The 20,650-nt window shown below is 42.0% G+C and overlaps 1 protein-coding gene across 1 annotated transcript in view; it reads right to left on the reverse strand.

The window, feature by feature from the left end:
• Nucleotides 1-20,650, reverse strand: part of ATP13A1 (ATPase 13A1) — a 343,318-nt gene that overhangs the window by 98,074 nt on the left and 224,594 nt on the right. Inside the window, exons 15-16 of the mRNA XM_030197562.1 lie at nucleotides 20,483-20,593; nucleotides 14,244-14,369 (exon numbers count right to left, since the gene is read on the reverse strand). Of these exons, the coding sequence (XP_030053422.1) occupies nucleotides 14,244-14,369; nucleotides 20,483-20,593 (237 nt within the window). The remainder of the gene's footprint in view (nucleotides 1-14,243; nucleotides 14,370-20,482; nucleotides 20,594-20,650) is intronic.

The raw sequence follows: 20,650 nt of genomic DNA on the forward strand, positions 1-20,650 counted from the left end.
TTTTTCTCCATATTTTAGTTGTTGTAAGCAATTCCTACGATACAGATAATTAAGTTGAATATTATATATTTCTTGATGTTTGAATTCTACCGATTCTTTGTTAGTGTGTTTTTCTATACAAATTTGAGATGCTTCCTGTGATTTGGATGTATTATAGGTGGATTCAAGCTTTCTTTTGATCCAGGGAGCATAGTCAGTCTCTTTTGGTTGGGAGTGGTGGGGGGGGGAGAGAGAATTAAGATACCCAGGGGAAACTTTCTTGAACTTATTTTAGTTCTAGTAAGGGGTGGCATTCCACCAATTTCTTCATTTCTTTGGGATCAAAAAGCATGATTAATTATTTATTATTTGATATACTGCCTAATCTTCAATAGTCTTATCTAGAATAATACCCCTAACCTTCTGAACTGCTGCTCCAGGAAAAAAACACGTTGGTCTCTAAAAGGCAAGAAAGTTCTTTTAACAATGAATCCTGATGCTCAGAGTTTGAGTACGATACTCTTAGATGGCAATCTGCTGAGGTTTCCAATAGACAAAGTCTGTATCCATTCTGTATTATGGTGAGAACTCAAGAATCGATGTAATTACTGGGCCTAACGGTTTTAAATAACACTTTACTCTTTTCCCAACAGGAAATAACCAGAACGTTGTCTATACCTGTCCAGATTCAGTCAAACTTCTTTCCCAGATTCTGGTTTTGGGCCTCTGCTGTCTGGGGTGACAGTGAAGTCCCCTATTATGATGGAAATCCCTCAACGGGGCAGAGGATAAATCCTCAGCAGATAAAAGTCTCCTTGGTATCCCACTCGACTACCTCTGGATAGGGGTGGATGGCAGGTTGGAAATGGTTGCAGAGAGGTTATAATGCACCAAACAGTGCTCTTTGATCTGATCCATTATTTCCTTGACCTTCCCAACGGAGATTATCTCCTTCTCAAGCAGATTAGTGAATTTTCTTGCATTCTTATATGTGAGGTCAAAACCTGCTTGTGCGCCTGTCGGGACTCGTACCCCATGGCATAAGATCTCAGTGCTGTTTTGAAAACATCATGTGTTTGACACTTTTTCTTCCTGTACAATAGTGACCTAAGTCATCATGTTTCCCTTAAGGAAAAAATCTGACCCATCTATCTGAAATGTTTCACATGCTGGCCATGAAAAGCTAGAAGTTATATGGAATGTGCACAGAAAGGGAGGTCTCCTACATTCTCATCAATACATTCAGAAGATGCTGTGAATGATTGTCACACTTCCTTGGTACAAGGAGTGGGAGAGTTTGACAAGAAATTAGACATTTTCTAGTTTTCTGCTCTGGGCTCTCCAACCAAATTAAATGCAATGGTCCTCTGCCAATTCTAAGCCCTAACTGGTGAAGTAGACTCCTGATCAGAGTAGTTCTTCATATCTCTAAGGAGACACCTAGAACTGCAAAGACTATTACAGAAAAATTACACCACGGATGTCTGAGCGTAAACTTGGCTGGTAGGTAAGGTCACTATGATGTTTTCTTCTCTCTGTTGGGGTCCCGAAATCAGCACATGCTTGTGTGGCTAGCAATGCTATCACCCTATGCACTGTAGGACAGCAATATCCACTAACATCATGTATACAGGTATTACCACAGACTCCCAGATTGGCTAAATCTCTTTCAGCATCAATGTTGATACAGTCAATGCCAAAGCAGTGATTGTCACTAAATAGCAATTCAGTATCTCCTAGATTTTCCTGCCCAGCTAATGTTGTTTGGGGTGCAGAAGGAGAGGCAACATCCTTCTGGATCATTGAGGTATATCAGCAACTGGACTTCAGATGGCAGGAGACTGTTGCATACTTCTATTCCATCTGTCTGTGTGGAAACTTGGGAGAAGGGACGGCAACCTGCAAATCCTCCCTGCTCCTAATGTGTGCCAACAGGAGGGATGCTGATGCCTCCTTGCCTTCACTTGATATAGAGATCCCTTGCATTGTATTGATATAGAGGAAACCTTCATAAGTGAGACTTTGAAAATAGTTGGTTCTGATGGTGTCTTTCAATGCTTACAAGGGGAACAATGTCAGTGTATTCTCAGTAATGCATTTAAATTGGATTTAGATTCTTTTGCTCTTAATGTAGTAAACATTACTACTAGAGGGAATAACCTAATAGCTTTTCGTAAGGAAAAAAGAAGATGGAACCTGAGGTAGCCAACATGAAAAGAGAAGCCTCCTTTAAAAAAAAATAGAGTTGTGGTAAGCAATTTACATGATAATTAGAATGGGTTATTAGTGCACAACTGCGCTATAAGTTAGTACAGCAGTTTGAAATATGGTGCATATTAGTTCATGTGTTAAATGAAAAATACTTAGAGTGAGGATTAAGAGGAGACTGTCTTACAATTAATAAATGGTGCAGTACTACACATTGTTAATGTAGCAGATAATATAGATCAGTTAATGCCACCTCAGTAGGTGGGATTCAGTGCATACACAATATCTGCAATGTAGCTAATTGTGGTAAGTGTATTGTCTCTGAATTAACTATATGAAAGATGTTGGACATACAATTGACAAATGTTTTGTAGTTATCACACATAATTGGAGAATCCACCACTCTGAGATTGTAAGGGGCCACCCTTTCTTGGAAAAAAAATTCAGCATCACTCTTACAGTAGTCCGACCAGGACGGTCACTTTTAAGGCAGCTAGGACTCTCCTGTATCCACTCAAAAGCTCATTCTCTTGCTTTGACTGGAAACCTGGCTGGGTCACTAATGCACTATAATACAAAAGTTTAGCACTGCCTAAAGGAGCCTACATAACTTACAGAAAGGCCCACAAGAAAAGTGATGATTATTGTATTCCATGGAAAGAAAGTAAACAACAGAAATAGAATAGAATAAAAAATGGAAAAGAAAATAAGATGATACCTTTTTATTGGACTAACAATACATTTTTTGATTAGCTTTCGTAGGTAGCCCTTCTTCGTCAGTATCACAAATAAGAAATATTGACAGATGACAGTACTATATAAGTGAAACATCAAAGCATTTCAGTGATAGTCTGAGGGTGGGTTAGGTGAGAGACAGGGAGGGCCGGGTGGATGAGGGACAGGGAGATATGCATGGTGATTAACAGGGTGACAAAGCAGTAGAATTTTATGGTTTATAATGGGCTAGAAAACCCAGATCTTTGTTAAGTCCTGTCTGGTGGGTCGTCAAAATATTTAATCGTTCTGACTTCAAAGGCCTTACGTTCCTGTATTGTTTTAAGTTCCCTTTTAGTATTCTCACCATAAAATCATTGGTACAGTGTTCTGGTTTTGTAAGTGCTGCCCCACAGAGGTGACATCCTGGTTGGTACTGGCATTTTTCATATGATGTCTATGTAAATTAAATCTCTTCTTTAGCATCTGGCTTGTTTGTCTAATGTACTACCCTTTGTCTCATTTTTACACTGAATGATATATACCACATTGGAAAATGAGAATTTGAAGGATTCCTTTATGTTGACTATTTTTCCTTCATGAATGACTGTGGGATCCTGTAAAATGTTTTGGCATAGTTTTGCAGCTGGATATATTGTTGACTATTTTTCCTTCATGAATGACTGTGGGATCCTGTGAAATGTTTTGGCATAGTTTGCAGCTGGATATATTGCAAGGATGTGTGCGCTCTTTCTTTTTGAGTCTGTGTTGGGAGCTTACTTCTCAATAGCTTGTGTTTTAAGTTGGGTGGCTGTCGGAAGGCCAGCACTGGTGGGGATGGGAATATCTCTTTAAGTAATTCATCTCCTGGAGTAGTGGCTGTAGATCTTTGATGATTTTTTCTTAATTTTTCCAGCTCTGGGTTGTATGGTCACTAAAAGGGGGATTCTGTCTGTGGCTTTCTTTTCTTGTACTGTAGCAGATTTTCCCTGGGTGTTTTGAGGGAGGAGGCAAAATTCTTGGAGATTACTTTAGGGGTTGTAGCCTTTTTGTTTGAAGGATGCAGTCAGGATTCTGAGGTGTCTATCTCTGTCCCCTGGGTCAGAGCAGATACAGTGGTATCTTATGGCTTGGCTGTGAATAATGGATTTTTTTGTATGTGAAGGGTGGAAGCTGGAGTTGTGGAGGTAGCTGCATTTGTCTGTGGGTTTCTTGTATATGGATGTCTGTATATAGCATTGCTGATTGAGACTGTGGTGTCCCAAAAAATTGACTTTTTCTGGGGAGTAGTCAATTTTGAATCTGATTGTAGGCTGGTATGTATTGAAAGAACTGTAAAATTGTTTCAGAGTTTCCTCCCCCTCAGCCAAATCATAAAATGTCATCGATTGTACCGGTAGTATTTTAGGGGTTTTGGTCTGGTATGTATTCAGAAATGTCCTCTTCCAGTTCATCCATAAAGAGGTTAGCATTAGGGTGCTGTCTTGGTGCCATTGCAGTGCCCATGATTTATAGATATCATTGTTTAAAGCGGAAACAGTTGTTTTAGAATAAATTTGATTAATTTTGTAATGGTTTCCGGTGATATTAATGGTCCAGTGTGGATGTTTTTAGGAGTTTCTCACATACAGCTATTCATCTGCATGGGGAATGTTGCTATATAGTGATTCTACATCCATTGTAACCAGAAGGGTACCCAGTGGTAACAGCTTGATATTTCTTAATTTATTCCAGAAAGTCTGTGATGTCTTGTATGAAGCTGTTTGTCTTTTGCACGAAAGGTTTCAGAATCCCCTCTATAAGTCCAGATATTTCCTCCATGAGTGTGCCAGTACCAGATATTTATTTATTTATTTGTTACATTTGTATCCCACATTTCCCCACATATTTGTAGGCTCAATGTGGCTTACATAATACCATAAGGCATTTGCCAAGTCCGGTAGGGGATAAGTACAAAGATGTTATAGTGGGATAGGAAAGATAAGATTCAGTCAAGTTGGGTTAGAGGTAGAAGGGTTTGTTAATGTCCAGTACAATCTTTGATAGTGAAGTGTTGCAGGGTTGAGGCATTTAAGTTGGATCAGTTGGGTATGCCTTTCCGAATAGGTGAGTCTTTAATAATTTTCCGAATTTTAGGTGCTTGTAAGTTGTTTTCACCACATGTGGCAGTGCGTTCCACAGACGCGTGCTTATGTAAGAGAAGTTGGACGCATGGATAGTCTTACATTTTAGTCCTTTGCAATTTGGGTAGTGGAGATTCAGGTAAGACCGTGGATGAACTGGTAACTATTTCTGATTGGGAGATTGATCAAGTCAATCATGTAACTGGGACTTCACCGTAGACAATCTTATGGGCCAAGGTGCAGATTTTGAAAGAGATACAATCTCTGATAGGAACCAGTGCAGTTTTTCACGGAGTGGTGTGGCGCTTTGGAATCGTGTTTTACCAAATATCAACCTGGCTGCTGTGTTTTGGACCGACTGAAGTTTCTTTATGAGTTGTCTTTACATCCCGCATAGATTCCATTTGCAGTAGTCAACGTGGCTTAATACCATTGATTGAATAAATTACGGAAAACATCCCTTGGGAAGAAAGTTTTATACGCTTGAGTTTCCACATTGAATGAACCATTTTCTTTACGGTGGAATTGACTTGGGTCTCAAGTGTAAGATTGTAATCAATAGTAACACCTAGTATTTTAAGACTATCAGAGATGGGGAGGGAATGATCTGAAGTGAATAAAGTTGTGGGTTTGTAATTGCTGTACTGGGATGAGAGGATAAAGCAATGCGTTTTATCAGTGTTCAGCTTCAATTGAAATGAATTTGCCTATGAGTGTATGATGTTCAATCCACTCTTGATATCGTTGAAGATTTCTGATAAATCATGTCTAAATGGGATGTAGATTGTAACATCATCAGCATAGATGAATGGGTGGAGACCTTGAATTGATAGGGACTTGGCCAATGGGATCATTAATATGTTGAAGAGTATTGGTGATAAAGGTGAGCCTTGAGGAACTCCGCAATCTGATTTCCATGTTGATGACATATTTGTGTTAGATTTTACTTGGTATGACCTGGTGGTCAGAAACCCTTTGAACCAGCCAAGTACATTTCCACCAATTCCGAACTGATCTAGAAGTCGAAGAAGTATACTGTGATTGACCATATCGAATGCGCTCGACATGTCGAATTAAAGTAGGAGTATGTTATTGCCTAAGGCTATTTCACTCTTGAATTTGGCCAGGAGAGTGACCAGCACAGTTTCGGTACTGTGGGAAGGACAGAAACCAGACTGAGATTTCATGTAGTAGAGAGAATTTGTCCAAATAGTCAGAGAGCTGTTTGGTCACCATGCTCTTCATCAGTTTAACTACAAGTGGGATAGATGCGACTGGGCGATAATTGGTGACGTAATTTGTTTTTTTTCTTTGAGTCCTTCGGTATAGGGGTGAGTAGACTGTTGCCATGCTCTTCAGGGAAACAACCTTGTTGGAGCATGTAGTTAAGGTACAATGAGAGGTCTTCTAAGAAGCAATTGGGAGCAGATTTGAGAAGGTAGCTGGGGCAGGTGTCCAATTTGCAGTGTGTGCTGGAGAATCTGAGAAGAGCTAGGGTAACTGATTTGATGGTGAGAGGAGAAAATTTTAACTAACTATGGTCAGTTGGACATTCACCAGAGTTTGAGTCCAAATCACTGATGAAATTTTCAATGTCGGTATTATGCTGAGGAAGTGTATTGCGTAATTTTATTATTTTATCACAGAAGTATTTAGCGAGACTGTCTGCAGATGGAGTGTCTGAATTGGTGGCGGTAATTGGAGTGGTGTCTAGAAGCTTGTTTATTAGTTGAAACAGTTTCTTCGAATCATTGTAGCCTAGACCTATTTTGGATTTGTAATAAGATCTTTTGGATTGTCTTATTGCATATTTATATTTTTTATGTAACTGTTTCCAAGCGTTGAGTGAACGCTCATCCTTTAACTTTCTCCATGCTCTTTCAAGTTTTCTGGTTTGTGTTTTAGTTTTTTTAGTTCATCATAAAACCATGGGATCATAGGCGCCCGGTATAAGAGGCTTGGGGAGGCTAAGCCTCCCCAGTCGCAAGCCCCAAGCGTCTCTCTCTCTCAGTCATCTATCATACCTCGTGGTGTTAGAGCAGCAGTGAAAAGCATTGCAGGCTGCTGGGCTCCGTGCTTTGTTTTGCCTTCTCTCTCTCAGCTCTGGCCCACCCTCATTTTCTGTTTACGCAAGGGCGAGCCAGAGCTGAGAGAGAGAGAGAGAGAGAAGGCAAAACAAAGCACAGCGCCCAGCAGCAGCCTGCAATGCTTTTCACTGCTGCTCTAACACCACAAGGTATGATAGATGACGTTTAAAATTTGGAGAAAGCCTGGAACTCGAAGGGAGCGAGGGAGGGGGGACCCTGGAACTGTCTGTGAGGGAGGGGAGAGGGGGACCCTGGAACTGTCTGTGAGGGAGGGGGGACCCTGGAACTGTCTGTGATAGAGGGAGGGAGGGGGGACCCTGGAACTTTCTGTGAGGGAGGGAGGGGGGACCCTGGAACTGTCTGTGAGGGAGGGAGGGGGACCCTGGAACTGTCTGTGAGGGAGGGAGGGGGACCCTGGAACTGTCTGTGAGGGAGGGAGGGGGACCCTGGAACTGTCTGTGGTGAGTCTGACTTCTTGAGGTAACTTTCCAGTTCAGTATTTTGCCTTCATATCTGTTGTGTCCTGTGTTTTTCATGTGTGATCAAGATGCAGTATTCTGCTAGTGTGTAGTATTTGCAGCCCTTTTTGTTTTGTTTCACTAGGTTGTGTACTGGTGTTTTAGAGCCAGCGGTAATTATAGTGCTGCCTTTCCACGCATAAGGTTGTAGCTCATCCTGTCCTTGGTAAGGTTATGAGTGTGTTTTTGCACAAGTTTGTGTATAGTGTTTTGCAGTGGCGAGGTTGTGCGTTGGCCTTACTGAGGTGGCACCAAAACATCAGAAAGGGTGTAGAGCCTAAATCATGACACACTACACCTCTTGAAGGATCTACATATGGTCGTTAATAAAAGGAGCTCATTGTGAACACTAGCTACCCTAAAAGGGTGTTTTTTGGCTCTACACGTATCATGATATTATGATCCCTTGTTTCATATTGTTGACGGTCTGCATTTTCCATATGGTGGTATATTGGTGTATTAGGTCTGCCCAGTGTAATATTTATGGTACAGTAAGGTTATGAGTGTGTTTTTGCACAAAGTTGTGCATAGCGTTTTGCAGTTCAGCAATTGTGGTTAGTATATGCTTTGAGCAACCACTTTATTCTTTGACATATGATACATATCTAATATCTAAATTTAATAAAAGGTATTAATTGTGATTATTTTATTTTTACTTATTTTTTTTTCTGTGTGTTGTCAGACAATTATGGATGTAAGCCCCGGACCTGGCCCCACCCCTAACCCTGCCCCCTTTAGCCTCCCCAGACAATTGGGCCACCGACCGCCTATGCATGGGATCGAATTTTGTCTTCTTGATACTCTTAACCTTAAGGGGGCTATTTCATCTAATATGCATTTGCATCTAAGTCCCAATCATAGAGGAAATAAATGAAATCCGTTCGTGGTTTCCACTCCTGATCATATATCTGTAGCCAGAATACTATTGGGTCTATATGGCCTCTTGTGCTGTAGGTGGTAGGTTCTTGTGTATGATGTGATTCCTTCTTCCTCCAGGTCAGGGATAGATTTAGATGGTAATGATCAGACCATGGAATCTCTGACCATTTGGTGTTTGTGACTGATATGTTGTGTTCTGTGGACAGTTTGTAGGAGAAGAGATCCAATGTATGACCTTTAATGTGGGTATGCTGCATTAGTGGCCATATGAGATCACATGAATGTAGGAATTCCATGCAGTCACGAGCATGAGTGGAGTTTGGATCTTCTAGGTGGAGATTTGAGATTTATATCACCCAGTATTAATACATTTGAGTTGGTTACGCAAATGTTTGAGATTAAGTCCATTAAGTTAGACTGGCATTCATTCTAGTTACTGGGTGGTCTGTAGAACAGGACACAATTTAGGTGGTTGTGCAGGGATTTGTTGAAAATTCTGATTGAAGCAATTTCTAATTGGGTTGTTATTGATTCAGTAATAATTTCGGTGGTGAAATCGGAGCGGTAAATGAGTGCTATTTCTCCCCCTCTCCTTTCATTTCTGGTCCAATGAGTAATTTTGTATCCCGGGGGGGCAGAGATCGAGGATTACTAGAATTCAAGCACGCGTGGGATAAACATAAAGGAATCCTGTTCAGAAGGAATGGATCCTAAGGAGGTTAGCCAAGATTGGGTGGCAGAGTTGGTGGCGGGAGGCGGGGATAGTGCTGGGCAGATTTATATGGTCTGTGCCAGAGCTGATGGTGGGAGGCGGGGATAGTGCTGGGCAGACTTACACGGTCTGTGCCACGAAAAGGACAGGTACAAATCAAGGTAAGGTATACACATAAAGGAGCACATATGAGTTTATCTTGTTGGGGAGACTGGATGGACCATGCAGGTCTTTTTCAGCCATCATCTACTAAGTAAACAACTTACTGATTTTGAACAATTTCTCAGTACTACATGCATCTCAGTCTGGATTCCATGCTAATCATAGTACTGAAACAGTACTTATAACACTCTTAACTGAATTCAAACAAATAATTGCAGCTGGAAACAATGTTCTCCTCTTGCAATTCGACATGTCCAATGCGTTTGACATGGTTAGCCATGGTATTCTACTGAACATTTTAGAATATTTCGGAATTGGAGGAAATGTACTGAACTGGTTTCGTAGCTTCCTAACTACAAGAACATACCAAGTGATATCAAAGTCGGTGGGGGGAGGCGGGGGCTGGTGGTTGGGAGGTGGGCCTTGTTCTGGGCAGACTTCTATGGTCTGTGCCCTGAAAATGGCAGAAACAAATCAAGGTCAGGTATACACATAAAGTAGCACATATGTGTTTAAATTGTTGGGCAGACTAGATGGACCGTGCAGGTCTTTTTCTGCCGTCATCTACTATGTTACTATGATTATAGGATCTTTTTGATCATGGATCCAGGTTTCACTGATGAAGAGTAAATCTAGATTTCCAGAGTTGATCCAATCTGTAATAGATGTTGTTTTGTTTACTATGGATCTGGCATTAATATAACCCACTTGGACAGTTTGATATGGGGATTCTGTAGTTAGAGATATATGGATATCCAATAGTTGTCGCTCCCTAGTAACTGTATGTTTGTTATGGTTTCTCTTTCCAGTATGTTGATGAAGTCCCTTTGTAATACATCTTCCTTTAGTTTGGTGATTGTTGGGTTGGTGAGCTGTGGAGTATTTAATCTGTCTTTGATTATTCTGTAGGATAGGTATGATATTGTTAACTGCGGATGGAGTAGAAAATGTGAGGTGAAGCAAAGATGGGAAGTACATTACTAGGAAAAATTTGACTATATTCATTTTCGTGTCAATTGGAGAGGAATAAGTAAACTCACCGTCCAAATCAAAAGTGACGTCTTAGGTTAGAGTTCTGAGGTTCAAGCACAATGTTGTTGATTGGTGGTATTGTGCAGTAATCAGGGAGGTTATTGCTTAGGACAGGAGGATAACTTAATCACAGTCAATGTCACGTTTTCCAGGCAGGAACTGGGTTTGTGAGCCCTTGGACCAGTGCCGAGGAGCAGCAGTGGCAGGTAAAACCACTCCACACAGGGATAAGGCAGAACTCTGACAGGGCTAGCTAGACTTCACCTAAGCTTGACCACCGTTCCTCAGGAGTTGAGCCCCTGAGTGCAGGTGGCCGGCAGGACTTTCCGGACAGGGCCGAAACTGGATACCAGCAAGATACACACAGGGACTAGAACACACAGGGAGGCTACGCAGAATACTAGACTAGGACTCTCAGACAGACAAGGGACAGAACTGAAAGCTGTAAGCAGCCACTGAAACAGGGAACAAACACTGGTAGACAAGAGACAGAACTGAAAGCTGCCAGGCAGCCACTGAACAAGACACACAGGCAACCAAGAACTAGACAAAAACATACAACAAAAAAAGACTGGAAAATAAGCAATACAGTACAAGAAGCTACACAGAGTCTAAACTAGAATCAGGCAAGAATACAGACTATAATATGGACTAGGCAGAAGTGCAGCAGCACCCCAACATACCAGGGCCTTAGGCGATGCAAAGGCAAAGCAGAGAGTTCCAAATGGCTAATAAGCCCAGCAGCAGCTGAGATTCACTGCAGCAATCACCAGGCAGCTACGGGTGCTGTGCAGGCTCAAACAAGCCAAGCAAGTCTGGCAGGCCGGAAGATCCGGACTGGACTGGGCTGAAGTCTGGAACAGGAAACAGCACATAGCCAATCCAATGCAGCCACCAGGTCTGGCCACCAGAAGTCAAGAGGAACACAAACCAAAACACAAGCAGAAAGCATACTGAAGCACAGAGAGGCTTAACACACACAGGTGCAGTATAGTGGAAAAATCAGAGCCATGCTGGAAGCAGCCAGCACACAGAGACAGAGCTAACTTAGAAAGACCAGACAGAAGCCAGCTTAGAAGCTGACCGCCAGAAATAAGGTAAGCCTGGGGGGGGGGGGGGGGGGGGTCACGACCACAGACGTGACAGTCAATTGTTGTAATCAATCCAGTGATGGGAAGCAAGTTGAGTATGTAATGAGGTACCCTTAAATCCAGGATAGAGGATGCACATGAATCCAACTGTTGTTGCAATGATATGGAAGCAGATTGAATATGCAATGAGGTAGACTTGTACCTGGGATCAGCAAGCTGAATATGTATTGAAGTACTCAAGATCCTGGAATTAGTCACATATGACTCCTCTACTGCACCAATGATGGAGAAGTAGATTAAGTGTGCAGTGAATTAACCTTGATTCCTACAGTTAGGTCACACAGGAAAACCTTTGCTGTGGTATCATAAAAGATTGAGAGTTTTGCATTTGGTCTCTCAATGAAGGTGTTTAGAACTCAAAGTGGGTGATCTCTTTATTGTGGGGCTTTCAGAATAAGTAGCCTGGTCACAATGATCTTCAGCAGAGACATGAATCGGTCGCTACTGATGCGGCTAGTTGTGGACCACTCTCAACGGATGCCAACAATACAACCACCCGAATTGCCACGAGAAACAGTTTGAACTGAGTACCGTCATCCCACTCCTCGATGGCGTGGCTCCCGATCTTAACGCGATCCACCTGCTCACACACGTTCACTCAGGCGGGGGCAGATGCCACCGACACAACCGCACGATTTGCTGTGAAAAGCAGTCTGATAGAACACCGCCGTCTCGCTTCTCGATGATGCAGCTCCCAAATCTTGCCGTGTTCTACCTGATCGTCTCGCTCGTTTCCAGCTCTTGCCGTTATCCGCCTGATCGTCTCGCTCACTGATAGTGTGAATTGCACAGTTGTGCTGTGATCCGCCTTAATCGTGTACCCCCAGCAACTTCAATGCCATAAAAACAGCACTTTTCAACGCTGTCAATCTCGTGGCTCAGGCAAGTACTACAAAGATCGAGGCCGCCTCAACTGTAAATGGAGGCCACAGGTGGAAAGGATTAACGGTCGTACTTTACACGATATACCACGTCAGGAGGAGATGAATTAACTACTCGTCTGGCGAGCGAGGTATGATGGAATAATGCTGTTAATCTAGGGTAACGTGAAGGCTTACAGGTAGCCGACTTGGTTGTGAATGGTGGTGACCTGGAATATTCCGGTATTAGGTAGTTTCTTTAGTCAAAAGAGTTCTGGATCACCGATACAGCCAATTCGTTTTGGTAGTGGGAATGCTATCTGTCGGGAATTTGAAGCTGTCAGAGGTCTGAAAGGTCCCGTTATCGTTGAAAACGGTTTGGATCAACGGAGCTGCTTGCACTTAGGACCTACTCGTTGGCCATCTTGGTGTATGATTGGTCTGCCAAGGGTAGTATGTAGAATGTACCCATAGAAGGTTGGTTTGGTATGAGTTTCTTCGGATGTGGCTGTACTTGTTTTGGAAATGTTTTGATAAGGTCTTTCAGCTGTTTTACAAAACCAGAACACTGTACCAATGATTTTATGGTGAGAATACTAAAAAGGAACATTAAAACAGTAGAGAAACGTAAGACCTTTGAAGTCAGAATGATTAAATATTTTGACACCCACCAGACAGGACTGTTTCTTTCGCTGCTGCCACCGCTTTGATTTTGAGATAAAAGATTTACAAAACTTATGGCAGCAGAAACAAAAAGAGGGCTATGGGGGAGCTGAGGAAGGGCAGCTGGGGCTGGAACTGTGATGGCGGTAAGCATGGCTTGTGGTGCCCCCCCTGCCATGCTTACCGGGTTGTGCCAGCCCTGCTTTGCCAGGGCGCACCAGTGTGCTGCGGCGCACAATTTGGGAAACGCTGGCCTAACCTAGCCCCTCTCCTCAGACTAGTCCAAAGAAAGAAATTGGTCATGGACTATCCTCAACCCCATTGCTATTTTTGCATTGAAGAAAAAAGAAAAGAAAAAAAGAAAACAGTTCACCTGTTTATGTTCCTTTCTACTACTACTACTACTATTTAGCATTTCTATAGCGCTTACAAAGCGTACGCAGCGCTGTACAAACATCCTTTCAAGTATCATTCCTTCAGACATAGAAGCCGGTGTTGTGATGTTTAAGCACCACGAACAAATTGCTTAACTATGTCTACGGAGAGATAATTTCCATTGGGTTTACCACCCCCATGGATTTTGAAAAGTTGACTCCTATGCTTTCAGGCAAGTGTTCACCACTGCACTTCCCACTGGGTTTACCAAACTGTTCTACCTTCACAGGTTCTGCTTGCCAGTGGAAATGACAGACCCCTTTCAGTTTGCAAGCTGATATGACTCTATAAGAACTGATGTCTCTTCTCCACCGTGACTGGATCCCTATCCATAATAGGGCAGGGGGTGGGGAGTTTACATGATGACATTCTAGGAGTCTGTTTGAGAGTTCCCCTTCCCTCTCAAAGTGTCTAAGCACCCTGGGTTCCATTTTTACTTGTGTAGTAAAAGGTTGTCTTAGCTGCCTTTTATATCTTTGGCGCTCAAAACAATCTGCTGGGGACATTTCTTTACTCCTAGCTGTTGCTCCCTATCACAGTATATAGTTCATACCATTTCACAGAGACTATGTTAGAATACAGGTTGTGAACATTACCTTCTGAGAACTGGGCCTTAAGATTGCCATGTGGCCCTTTGTTCCTATTTGTAATGCAAACTCTTTTAGAAAATGAAAGGGTCCCCCATCCACACCCCACATGGAGAGATTATGTTATGCTTACATGGTGGGAGGCATACTGGATCTCTTTAATAACACTTTTTGAGTCTGCTTTCAGGGGACAAGAAACCACAATAAAGCCGGCAAATTTCAGGTCACACTCCAAAGCCTCACGTTTCATTTCTCGAATCTGAAGAAAGACGAAAAGTAAATCAGATGAATATTTTACACTATAATTCAACAAAACAATAAAGCACAAAAAAATGTTGGCACTATTTCCATATGTCAGTGCCCCACACATTATAAGTACACATAGTAGGAAAGCCCCAGAAGTCAAAACTGAAGCAGCACTCCAACAGTTTAATTTGCTGATAGCTCCAGAGAACCTGGTATATTCCTGTTGATGAATCAGGTACCTAAGAGTACTAGATCTCCTGTAAATAAAGATGCTTGCTACAGCAAAATGGAATAGATGGAGGGGAAAAATAATCTATGTTGTAGAATCAGCTGCCTATCAAAAAACAACTGTAGATATAGAGCAATTTTAAAAAAATTGTTGAAGAGTCATTTGTTTATTAGAGTTTATGGAATTCACACAAACAATGGAAATATGCTAATAGGCTTGACCAAGAATATGGTAGGGAATCTGAACAGGAGTATGAATCTTTTTTTTAATTATTATTTTTTTAAATTTTAACAAATTAAATCCAAGCAATTTCACTTGTACAGAAAAGTGTTTTTATTTTATTTTTGCTACACTTGTACCCCGCGCTTTCCCACTCATGGCAGGCTCAATGCGGCTTAGGCTCAATGCGGCTTAGGGCAATGGAGGGTTAAGTGACTTGCCCAGAGTCACAAGGAGCTGCCTGTGCCTGAAGTGGGAATCGAACTCAGTTCCCCAGGACCAAAGTCCACCACCCTAACCACTAGGCCACTCCTCCACAAGGTAATCTTTTATAAAGAGATTCTTACAAAAATAAAAATAAAAAAAGGAAAATTTAATTACACTCAAGTTCACAATGGATCCAAGACTTAATAAAGAGGGAAAATAAAATAAGAAAAAATTAAAGGCATATTATACCTGAAGGGCATAAGCTAGATTATTTACTTTATGAAGAGCCTATTCATTCTCCTGATGTTCTCTTAGTTGCCAAAAATGCTGACAAGTGAGATGACTCAAAGAAAACATAATTTACATCTTTATATCTAATGATACATTTACATGGGTATCTTAGAAAGAAGGTTCCACCTATTTGTAAAACCCTAGGTTTCAGCAAAAGAAACTGCTTACGTCTACGCTGGGCATCTCTTGATATGTAAGCCACATTGAGCCTGCAAAAGGTGGGAAAATGTGGGATACAAATGTAACAAGCACAAAAGGGGAAAACTCCGCTTTGGTTTGTGAAATACAACAATAGTCAATAAGCAAATCTATTCTAACAGAATGTAGGATATCAAAACTGAATGGAAGGGTGGGGGGGGGGGGGGGGGGGGGGGGGAAACCTCAGAAAGGTGACAATAAGCCAAACTGCTGAAATTACTCATAGAGAATCATTGTACTTCAATCATCGGTCATAACCCAACCTCCTCCCTTGGTGTGGAAAAATATTTTTTTAAGAAAAGTTTTATAAAGAAAATGCTACATCCACTGTGTCAATCAAAACTTTCAAGACATCAAATGCAAAAAAACACTTAGCTTGAAGCAGTGTCAGGAATGGGCCGCCCCGCCCAACGGACCCGTTTCGCCAGTGGGGCTTCTTCAGGGGAAAGGACGGCCAACTGAGGGTCACTGCTCAAATAGCAATGTCCTCCGTGAAAGCAGCAAGTTTGTATGCTGCATTGTATTTGCTGTGTTGGAAAGGTCTTATTTTTGTGTGTATCATGTGATTTAAATATATGAATGTATAATCTGCAATCCACATAGAATTTTTGGATTGTGTGGAAACTAAGTTATAAATAAATAAATAAAAAATAATCCGACAGCTTCCTGTTGATGTATTACACTGTAACCTAGTTGTTTGTCTGAATTAGAATTACTTGATTGGATAAAACAACGTGTGAAAGCCTTTAAAGACCTCCAAACCACTCTTAGCTCCAGGAAGTTTATCTGATTAAGTTTTTTCTCAGCAGATCAGAGACTCTTAGTGTGGAGTCCATCTATATGAGCTTGATGCAATCTGTTGTTTAAATCTTCTGAACTACAGAAATTTAGAAGGGAACACCGTTTGCCAAATGAGACAACTTCTACCAGCACAGCAAGTCACTGAGCAGAGTAGTGACAGAAGATGGCATTTCAAAGATTTACTGTGGCCTGTGTCCATTGACTTGATAGGGTCCATTGAGCTAACCTCAAACTGAACTATGGAGGGCATGTGACCTAGAATTCTCAATATATGACATACTGATATATGTCAACTCTGGTGCACTTCTGAAACTATTGATATGAGTATTGAAGTCCAATGATGTGGATGAAATGCAAATGCCTGAGTTGTGTCTGGCAGGACTCCTATGAATTCCAATTTCTCTGATGGGCTCAGCTGTGATTTTGGGTAGAGTTTATGACAGGGGTTCTCAATCCAGTCCTCAGGACACACCAGCCCAGTCACGTTTTCAGGATACCCAGAATAAATATGAAAGTGTATAAAAATTTCTCATATACATATTCATTGTGGATATCTCAGAAACCAGACTGACTTGGTGTGTCCCAAGGACTAGGTTGAGAACCTATGGTTTATGATGAACCCCAGTGGCTCCACCACCCAAATGGTCATGCACACTGATTCTTTTGTGCTTTCCTTTGACGTGTTCTTGACCAGCCAATTGTCCAGGTAGGGAAACATGTCCACACCCAGTCTATGAAGTGATGCTGTGACAACTACTAGGCACTTTGTGAAAACTCTTGGTGCTCAAGCAAGATCAAAAGACAATATGTGATACTGGAAGTCATGCTTCCCCTACTACAAATCTCAGATAATTCCTGTGACCCGGATGTACAGTATCTGTATATGGGAATAAGTATCATTTAAGTCCAGAAACCAATCTCACTTTTGTATCATGGATGCACAAGGAAACCATTCTGAACTTTTGTTTGGCCACATACATGTACAGGGCTCTTAAGTCTAAGATAGGACAAAATCTCCCCATTTCCTTTGTAACCAGACATACTCATTTCCCTGATTGAATGGGTTTGACCACACTGGTCTGTCAGAGGGAGGAGAGTTCTTTTTTAAGCAATTCCTGGTGCTGGGAACTTAATTTTGATGCTCTTGGTGGACAATTTGGAGGAATGCATTCCAATTGCAAATGGTAATCTACTCAATGTTCAGAACCCACTGGTCTAAGGTTATAAAGAGCCATCTTACTTGGAAAAAATCAGCATCCCTCCTACTGGAAGATTGTCTAGGATGGTTGCACAGACTGGGGAGCTGGCTGGGAGTTTTGGTACTCTGTTGTCTTGGCAGCAAGGTTCCTGAGCTCACTGGGAGGAGCTGGAGGGTGGAGGATACCTACACATTTGAAAGTAGTAGGATCTTCACTGTCCTATACTAAAATACCTCCTTGAAGGGAAGGCTGAGGCCACGGTGGACCTGAAGAGGGTGTTAAGCATGCCCAGGTGTTGTGAGTAGCAGCCTCCTGCATCTTTTCTCAGAAAAGATTATTTCCATGGTACGGCATATCCGTCAGCTTCTCTTGCACTTCTGGCTTGAGGCCCACAGCCATGCAAGTCTGTGGATGACAATCCCCATTGTGGAAGCTCTGGATGCCATATAGAAACTATAATAGGTCGATTGGACCATATATTTTCCACACTTCCACTCTTTGGCTGTTAGCTGATGCACAAGGGTGATGATACCATCGGTCTTTTTCTGGGGTGAATGTCAAATTCTGCCATGTTGCACACAATGTTCTACAAGTGCATGCTCCTGAATTGCTGGTAAGAAGATAGGCAGGCTGTAAGCAGAGCATTCAGTTAAACTTATTCCCAGAAGTTTCCAAGGTTCTTGCCCCTCTCTCTGGAGGAACCAAGGAGTGAGTCTTTGTACTGTTGGCTCTTTTGAAAGCAGATTCAACCACCAACGAAATGATAAAGAAGCTGTAACTTATTGACTCCCTGAGCCTTTTGAACTCTATATACAGAGTAGATCTTCTTGTTCACCCTACTGTACAGAGAAGGGGGTCTTCTACATCTTCACCTGTATTTGTCTCAGGACTCTGTGAACAGGCACTGTCACAGCTTCCTTAGGGAGATCATCAAAATGCAGGATGCCCCTGGATTCATCCTCTACTCGGAATTGATTGGATTAAGCCATCTTCCTGAAAAAAAATTGCTGAATGAGAGATCCTCAGGGAAATATTTAACCTTCACATATGATGAGGGCAGATCTGAAGGGAGACCAATCGACCTTTACTCTCCCTGCCTCAAACAACTGACATCCTGGTCAGGCCTGGGTATGAGGTGTCAAGGCAACAGGGATCTTCTGTGCACTGGGGAAGTTTCCTTCTCAGAGCCACTGGAAATCAACACCAGTGCAGTCTGAACTGAGCCCGATGACCTTCCAGGTTTTGGTATTTATGTATCCCCTGCAGGAAGTGGGGTATATTGGAAGCTACATCTCAGCTCCTTGGAGGCTGTTGCACTCTCTCCAATGCTAATGAGGATGCTATGAGGGCACCAATGACCTCAGCGCCTCCATGCTCTCAGCACACTTCAAAGGGGATTGATATCAGCACATAAGAACATAAGAATAGCCATACTAGGTCAGACCAATGGTCCATCTAGCCCAGCATCCTGCTTCCAGCAGCGCCCAATCCAGGTCACAAATACCTGGCAGAATCCCAATTAGTAGCAGCATTCCATGCTACCAATCCCAGGGCAAGCAGTGGCTTCCCTCATGTCCATCTCAATAACAGCCTATGGACTTTTCCTCCAGGAACTTGTCCAAACCCAGATACATTACCCGCCTTTAACACATCCTCCGGAAATTAGTTCCAGAGTCTAACTATTCTTTGAGTGAAAAAAATATTTCCTCCTATTTGTTTTAAAAGTATTTCCATTCAATTTCATTGAGGGTTCTCTGGTCTTTGTACGTTTTGAATGAGCGAAAAATTTATTCACCTCCAGCTGTTCCACACCACTCAGGATTTTGTAGACCTCAATCATAACCCCCCTCGGACATCTTTTCCAAGCTGAAGAGCCCTAACCTTGGCCTCCACCTGACATCGCACATGTTTGTCCCTTGGTGCTGAAGAGGATGAATCTTTCTTCTTCCTCAAGAGGGGTTCAGAAGATGACTGACCCTGGTGGACTCTATTGACATTTGATATTCAAGGTGATTGAAGCACTCCTAATACTGATGTGTCCCCAGCATGACTCCTGGAACCACGGAGACTGGTGCTTCTGATGTCAGTGTTGATAGATGAGACTTATTTGTGCCAAAAATAAGTTTGTGCTGTTTCTCTGAACTTTTGATCCCTCTTTTTAACATTTCTAAACACAAATTATGAGAGGAGGCATCATGATTGAGTCTGAGGGACTACAGGCAACAGTTACGGCACAACACGTCTTGGGAACTTTTTTCTGGGGCATGTAAGGGAACCTAAATACAAACTAAATGGGTCATGGAAAAGAAAGAAAACTTACAATAGCTGAAAAACCTTACTGGGGAAAACAACACTTGCAAACTGGAGGGCAGAAAAACACAAAAAAAACCATTGAAGCCAAATCATGATGTGAGCTGAGTGGAACACAGAAAAGTGCGACTGACTTTCTCTGTGGAAAAATGGTGAACGACTAGGTCCGCAGAATGGCAGCATGCAGGAAGATGCACATGCATGCATGGTGCCACAATATAAAAAGTTGTAAACAAAGCTAGAAAGCATTTCCATGTGAACTTTGTCAGATGATGTCACCCACTAGTAAGGATATTATATCCTGCTTGAAAACCTATTGACAATCCCTTATGATCTTGAGAAAGTCACGTCACCCTTCATTGCCTCAAGTAGAAAACCCTTTTGGGAAGAGACTTGAGCTCTGATATGGAAAGGCAAATAATCAAATTTAACTCTAAATCCAATATACACTAACGTCCTGCTGGTTAAGTATCCCTGGCCAGTACTACTCTCCCGGCTGGTTAGGTCTTCAAGAGCAGCATTGGATTTCTGTCTCCCTGCTTATCTCTAACATGGTTAGGATGTTCTCATGTGTATGTGTTTTTTTAAAACATTTGTTGATATATACCTTGAGCTGGAAGGCAAAGTCAATATATTTGTTAAAATAAATCAGAACAGTATTAGTACATTTACCTGTTGGTGAGAGAGGTGTCCCAACTCTTTGTATCCTAGGGCTAACACTCTGGCACCCTCACGGGAGATCTCGGTATGAACCATGTTGTAGTTTTCTGGATACTGGGAGAACTAAAAATACATTCACAAGGTTTGAAACTTTTCTTCAGGTTTTACTTACTATGAACA

Source organism: Microcaecilia unicolor, chromosome 3 (genome assembly GCF_901765095.1).
Source record: "Microcaecilia unicolor chromosome 3, aMicUni1.1, whole genome shotgun sequence".
NCBI classification, from domain to species: Eukaryota; Metazoa; Chordata; class Amphibia; order Gymnophiona; family Siphonopidae; genus Microcaecilia; species Microcaecilia unicolor.